The sequence below is a fragment of the Montipora foliosa genome, chromosome 2 (assembly GCF_036669935.1).
Source record: "Montipora foliosa isolate CH-2021 chromosome 2, ASM3666993v2, whole genome shotgun sequence".
In the NCBI taxonomy this organism is placed as follows: domain Eukaryota; kingdom Metazoa; phylum Cnidaria; class Anthozoa; order Scleractinia; family Acroporidae; genus Montipora; species Montipora foliosa.
In genome coordinates this window covers 44,411,010-44,418,509 of record NC_090870.1, presented here as the reverse complement: position 1 = coordinate 44,418,509, position 7,500 = coordinate 44,411,010, and the positions used below count along the sequence as shown (strand labels likewise).

The following is a 7,500-nucleotide window of genomic DNA, read 5'->3' as shown; positions in this document are numbered from 1 at the left end:
GCTGATTTATGAGATGTTATTTTTGTCGGCCAAGCTAAAGATGGTGGAAACGAGCCTCCTCGCGTCCTTACTTAAAAAAGGACCAACTTGTGAAAAGTCTTACTTAACAAAGTATTTTTTTCAAGGTAAACACGATATATTGGAGTCCGTGTCCAGCGAGAAAATAGCTAAAAAGACTACATGTATTTACTTCTTACTCAGCACATCAAGATGGGACTTTAATATGCTGTACGTCACAAGAAAGTTTTGAATGCAAATGGTCTTTTTGCAAAGTTTTACTTTTTGCCTAATCTCATTTATGATTCGGGGGTATTCTTTTGCATCTGAATGTCAATGCCGTTATTACAACACAGTCCCTTTCCAAAGTGGTTTCTGAAACGAAGTTTCTGAACTTTGAAAAGCGACATAAAATAAAGTGTTCTTCTTTCCTTCTTCTTACTCTTCATTTTTCCATCGCACAGAAACTACGATACACAATGAAAAAGGCTGGCAAAAATACCTCTCATCTCAATTCTCGTCCTTAAAAAGTCGATTCCCATCCTGTTTGACACCTGACATTCCACTTCTGACGTCATCTTTAACTTGAACGTCACAGTAGTGATGTAGGGAGCAATGATTGAGTGACCGCTATCTATTTTGTTGGCCTTGAAAGCGTTAACAAGCAGAGTGACTTTAGGACGAGGGATGCCAGACACTTTGCATTCTAACGTCACCTCGGCGCCGTAGTGTGCTGATGTGTTCTCAACCCTTCGAAAAGAAGTAATGTTTGGCTTTTCTTCTACAAAAGCAAAATGATTAGAGTGTTCAGTTTTAATGACAGAAAAGTTAGTTCCAAAAGTAAACAGAATCCCGGAGTACATTGCTTTTAAATAAAATCATGTGGATCTGCACGATTTGCATGACCTCTCGAGAGTGGTCAGGGGCACCCAACGAGAATTTAATTCACTTAAACATAGCATTGTTAAACGTATTTTAATATTAAACCATAGATATAGGCATATTTTTATCCCTTAAAAGTTATCATGTGTTCGGATTCCTTAGCTGAAAGTCTAGTGATACGAAAATTATAGGGATTACCTTTTCAAAAGCGCAGGGAGAAAAAAGGCTCCCGAAAATTCTAGGTGACATTTTTAGGGTAAAAATCCGTTTAAGATGAGCAATTTTACCATGTTTTAGATGTTCGAAAATCCTAGGACAGGCAGGCAAGCAAGAAATTTTACAATAAATGTTCCGAAAATTCTAGATCTCAAATCGTCTTCCGAACAGATATTTTCCGAAAATTGACGTTGGGTGCCCCTGAGTGGTAAAGGAAACAACAAACAAAGAACGAAACTGAAGAATGAAATGCATCCGTTTGTATACAGAGATTTACGCCATTGCATTTTGGGTGCATCAAATTCATCATTCGTTTCAAAGGGAATCTATAATGAAACATTTGTGATGACAGGACGGCAGCCGAAAGTGGTGGGCTTTTCCATGTCACTTGCCTGCGCAGAGTGCGGGAGGAAGTGAACCACTCGCGAGTGCCCGCAATGGATGTGTTTTTAGGCGACTCTCATGACAATCTCTCACGGCTTTGCAGCTTGCATGCCTAGCACTCCCACTCGTAACTTGTTGGCCACGAACGCTATGAGGATACCGCATTTATGAGCTGCCAAGTGTCTTAGAAATTTGTCTGAAAATTTTGTAGTACACTGATGTTAAAGGGTTTATAAATACCCAATATTGTTTTAGCCCGAAAAATCTTCATGTTGTACTGATCAAAATTCCACAAAAATTGTTTCATTTGGTTTAAAATTCACTTTAAATAATATTTTAAAGTTGGGAAAAATTGCTCATATTTGAAACATTACCGAGACAAAGAACTTTCAAAATGGGTTTGAGTTGAGCAGGATTTTTGACGACATCCCAGGATTTCCCTTGTTTTATTTTAATTATTTAATTCAATATTTATCCAGGGGTATCCAATTTAATTAGCAGAATTAGTTTAAATGGAGCCTTGACAAAACACAAAAACAGAGACATTAAAACATTTAAAACTAGACAATCAATAATTTAAAAAGGGACATGTATCGCAGGCATTTACTGTTCAAGATGGCGCTTTCAATTTCTGACTTTAAATTCGCTAAGCGTCTCTACTTGTCTAATGTTCCTCGGAAAGGTGGTGCAGGTCCGAGTACCGTTTATTCCGAAGCTCCCTTGATACTTAGCAGTTTTTGCGAAGGGAGGGCGCAGCAAATCACGGCTTCTGGTGTTATAGCCATGGAAAAAAGTGCGCGTGCTCAAACTCTTAAAGTATGTAAGAAGGCGTTATTCCGTGAAGACATTTATGGACTAAAACGCATTTGAGAGAATTTTTGCGTGTTTGTAGTCTGGGCCAGCCAAGTGTTGATTTTAACTCCTCAGCTCCGACAGACCGACCTTCCGTAATACATGCGGCACGTCTATTTAACTTATCTATAGGTAAGCTTTGCTCCCAGCCCACAACTGTCCCATACAGGCAAACAGTAATCGAACAGTGGCAAGACTATAGTATTGTAGAGTATTTGGCAAGTTGGCTTTCGGAGACCCTTACGCGCTCGACGCAGAACACCTAATCTAGACCAGAACTTGATCTTGTTACCAATATATTCTAAGTGGTCCTTCCAAGTTAGAGTGTTGGACCCCAAGATATTTGACATTTAAACTTGGTAACCCTTTTTAAACGCGTGTTACTGATTTCTATAACTACAATCATGGACAGAAGTGTTGGGAAGGTAACGTCATTTTACCGATACCCCCTTCCCCCTTTTCATTGTTGGATTTTCCAGGGGAAAGAAATGGTGACTTTTCTAACCTGAAGAACTCCAACATTGAATATGGGGGAGGGGGGCCACAAGAGCATGGTATTTCCCAAACACTTCAGCCAATAGTTCGAAAAATCGAGTAAGGTGTGAAGTGAGCTGATGCCCGCAACCTTCCCAACAACTTTTGACCACGATTGTAGGTCATCATCCTAAAAATGACGTCACTTGCCCCACTCGGTCGTGCAACTTTGAAAATTAAAAAAGAGAAGTTTCAACCGAATGAAAAACCTATCGTAGTATCTTACTCCGTTGAGTGTAATACCAAGATTTTTTTCCTGGCCCAGACAACATTGGAGTTGAAGGCCCTTTAAGGAATTGGAAAAGATATTCACCTCCAGTTGTTGCTCATGCCGCGAAAATGACTTTACTTTTACTGCTCATTACAGGTTCAGTAACTTCAACACTTACCAACACTTTGACAGTTATCTCCCATCTGAGTGGCGAAACACCCTGTCACTGCTACAAAACAGAATTATCTTTACTTTAGTGGCATGTCAAACACACTCAACCGCTAGCCGTCGTCGTTAGAAAGCGGATACTGAGCTGGTTAAAATGCGTCAGTAATTACTTCTCTAATAGTTTATAAACGCATGCTACACGCGTACGATGAAATGGTCTTGTCATCTGTGTGCTTTATACCCGAAGGTCGATACAAACACATCGTAATAAGGGTTATGGAGGGACGTCAAATCCAGCATTGAGAATATGTGAGTTCCAGTAAACTGAGTTGTTTTACATGAAAATGAATTTCGAACGAAGAGACGCTTTAAAACACAAGTCAAACCTTTTTCACACACGTATGCGCTGTGTGCGTTTGCACAGTCGCCAGTTATCCATCGTCCGTATGTTAACGTTCTAGAAGACATGCGCGTGCAGAGGTCGTGGCCAGGAATGGGCGGCTGTCCGGTATCCCAGAAAGAGAAGTTGCCAATCTGAGATCCATCAGTCCAAACAAAGTCACTTGATCCTGCATTCTGCCGCAGACCAATCCAAATGTCCAAAGACTGATGAGTGCCCAGATTGTAGACAAAATTGTGTACATCTTGGCTCGTAATCTTGGCAAGATCGGCTCCAAATTCGCTACTGCAATGGTCTTTAGCGTCCTGCCACCTGTGGTTTTCATTGAAGTACTTATAGCAAGAAGACAAGTACTTATTCCAGCCAGTTTCACAGGCTGAAAAGAAAAAAATGGAAAACGCAATAAGTTAATCATTTACGTCAATTATTGAACGGTGGTAAATAACATGTGTCTGTTTGGATGAACTACAATGCAGGTCAAAAGTGTTGGGACACTTAGCGAGATACTACTGAAATAATCTCCCCCCACCCCCTCCCCCCCAAGCAATGTTGAGATTTGACACTACAACACAGATTTCAACAAAAATACTGTTTATCTGCATCTTCCAACATTGTTTGGGGGGGGAGGGGGGTGGTACGCTCCAATTGTGACCCCAAAAAGCCAACTTTACTTGGAATACATGATTATTGGACAGGTGTCCCAACTACTTTTGACCTGCATTGTAGCCTCTCATTCAGTGTGAGGCTGGACGGGCAAAAACAATGCAAAGACAAAGCCTTTATTCCCCACAGACTCCAAAATGGCCGCCGAGTGATAAAGGTGAATTGCGATCTGTTTTTAATTTTTGTTTATTGTTATATTTATTTTTGCCAAAGACCAGTAAATTTAACTACAATGCAGGTCAAAAGTAGTTGGGACACCTGTCCAATAATCATGTATTCCAAGTAAAGTTGGCTTTTTGGGGTCACAATTGAAGCGTACCACCCCCCTCCCCCCCCAAACAATGTTGGAAGATGCAGATAAACAGTATTTTTGTTGAAATCTGTGTTGTAGTGTCAAATCTCAACATTGCTTGGGGGGGAGGGGGTGGGGGGGAGATTATTTCAGTAGTATCTCGCTAAGTGTCCCAACACTTTTGACCTGCATTGTAGACGGGCAAAATCTTTTGTTTGTACATTGAGTGATATGGGTGTATTTAACTATGTTTTTGTGATTTTTTTAGCATTTTTCTGTTAGTGTGCAAAGATAAATATCAAGGATTAGTGCAAAGTTGATCCGGCTTTCATTTCTTGGTTTATTGGTTCTCTACTCTGGTCCGAGCGGTTTTTCTTCGGGTACTCCGGTTTTCCCTCGAAAACCAATGAAGGGTTTAAGTTTTTGCAAACGTTGGTCGCGTAGCACTTATATTTCAACAGAATTAACTATTGGAGGGTAATGTGAAGTGCTAGTTTTCTACCCATGTATACCATGTGAGCGTTAGCCCTATTAATGGAATTGGGCCCACACACGGACAGAGAAAAACTCTGATATTTCTGTTGAAATATAAGCGCTACACGGTTAACCTTTGCAAAAACGTAACCCTTCCTTGTACTTGTACATATTCATTGCCGTGAAATTGTCATCTCCAATTCCCACGGCCCGCTCCTGTCTGACCTTGTACTCAGTCGGTAGAGCAGCGGTGATCTAAGCCGAAGGTCGTGGGTTCATTTCCCGCTCTGGTCAGAGTTTTTCTCTGTCCATGTGTGGGCCAAATTCCATTAGTAGGGCTAACCGCTCACATGGGTTGCAAACCAGCACTTCACATTACCCTCCAATAGTTAATTCTCTCGAAAACCAATGTTTGACTTGATTTGAGTCAATCATGATCGATGTAATTTTAAATCTATGTGCAGTATCCCCAATTAGAGCACCAGCACTAGAAGATTGCCACTTGAAAAGAGTCCATCATCATTCATTTCATTCAAACCCTTACATCTTACACACAGTGTATTCAATTTCGTCAGAATGATCTGCAACAAAATCTGCTCTTCCGTTACACACTTCCGCAAAAGGAATACAATACTCCGATGGACAACGGTATTCCTCTCGTTTACACCTCCCTCCATTTAACAAGCGACAAGATGTCTCATCGCTGCCATCACCACGCAGTCGTTGAATGTATCGCAAACAAAAGATTGCGGAATGCAGTTTTGGTTCAGGCAGCGAAAATTGCCGGTTTCGATGTACGGACTGCAGTCAGTTTCATCACTTCCGTCTTGGCAGTCGTTTACAAGGTTGCATTTCCAGTGGTTCGAGATACAATGCCCATTGCTACATCTGAACGTGAGTTGTCCCAAGACAGAAAGCCTTGAAATTTGAATCATTTTCAGATACCTGAGCTAGATGCAGATATGATTACCAAAAAACGAGTAAAGGTGATTTTCAACCAATCGTCAGAGGCATAGATAACAATCATTATGGTAAATTAAATAAACGATGGATTGTTTTCGTCCACTGACAACTGAGCGGAAATACATGACAGCGATGACGAAAAGTACAGACTACACAGCAAGCCGTCATATTGGTTTTCTGCAACAGAAGAAGCATTGGTATAAAAGTACAGTCGTTTTCATCTAAGCATGGACACGTGACGGGAAAACATGTTTTTTGAAGTTTGCGTTTGGGAGTCGTTCAGCAAACTTTTGCGCACGATAGTTCGAAAGTATTTAAAGCATATTTTATCAGGTCAGGGTCAATTTCTTTGAGAAAGTCTTCAATATCCAGTCTTGCCACCAATGATTGAGGACAAAACCTTTTCACGTTTGCAGCCAATTAGAGCACGTTTTTCCGTCACATGTCCACGCTTGGATGAAAACGACAGTAGAATTCAGTTCGGCCAAAGCTACCAACATAGCCACTGTTTCAAAATGGGCCAACTTTGTATCCCATCATCGCCTAATTGCATCCACTCTAACGACAGACTAACGTTACCTTTAACTTCTCTTCAAGAAGATTACGTTGCCTTCTAGTCCCAGTTGATCATATAAAATGTCAGTTCGAAAGGTATGCATAATAAATCGAAAAACCTACCGGGCACCGCTCTTCTTGTTCGAAGATGATCACCTTTTCCTGCAGAAGAAATCATAACGACGAGCTGTTGTCAAGTGCACTGAACGCCACAGCTGCCGAGAGGGAGTAACACTTACACCCCTTTCTGGACAAGCGAACAGTACGTATTGCAAAAAAAGTTTCTTCTGTTCATTAGAAGCAACCCCCAACAGGCTGTATACTATGGAATACGTAGAACGGATAACTAAACCGGACATAGACCTCCCCCTTAAGCTCTAATCTGCAGAATTGGAGCTTGTCAAGGACATTTCGTATTTTAGCGTAACATGCTCAACTATCTCATTTGTATAATGCGTGACTGAGCAGTGGTTGAAGAAACCTAACCCCTTGCGCCCAGGCTCGGGAGAAAAAAGAACGAAAGCCTGGGTTTGAGGCTGTCTGCAAGACTTGAAATAAGGAAATAAACAAAAGAAAATAAGGATTTCAAATTAGAAACATGGAAATCTCCTGAAAGGGCTTCACTTCTCACGAATTCTGACCAGTTAAAACCGTGAAGCTTTTAACAAAAGCTCGAGAGAGATTCTCCTAATCGTATTCGTGGCATTTGTCCCGTAGTGTACTCCGATCTCAAATTTTAATAGAGAATTCCTTTTACCTCTTATCTCAACTGAATTATGGTTATTGTCCATCACAAAATTTGATTCCAGGCAGTCGGACTTGATAGTGATAGAAGACCTCGCATTCCTTAAGGTGTTCTCGTCGCATCTCAAAGGATTGTCTGAGAGGTCTCTATAAAGCAACATAGAA

The 7,500-nt window shown here is 40.9% G+C and overlaps 1 protein-coding gene across 1 annotated transcript in view; it reads right to left on the bottom strand.

Annotated features, from left to right (window-relative positions):
* Positions 1-7,500, bottom strand: part of LOC137991720 (adhesion G protein-coupled receptor B1-like) — a 58,716-nt gene that overhangs the window by 44,900 nt on the left and 6,316 nt on the right. The window contains exons 2-6 of the mRNA XM_068836755.1: positions 7,349-7,482; positions 6,715-6,753; positions 3,631-4,020; positions 3,255-3,305; positions 500-778 (exon numbers count right to left, since the gene is read on the bottom strand). Of these exons, the coding sequence (XP_068692856.1) occupies positions 500-778; positions 3,255-3,305; positions 3,631-4,020; positions 6,715-6,753; positions 7,349-7,382 (793 nt within the window). The 5' untranslated portion in view covers positions 7,383-7,482. The remainder of the gene's footprint in view (positions 1-499; positions 779-3,254; positions 3,306-3,630; positions 4,021-6,714; positions 6,754-7,348; positions 7,483-7,500) is intronic.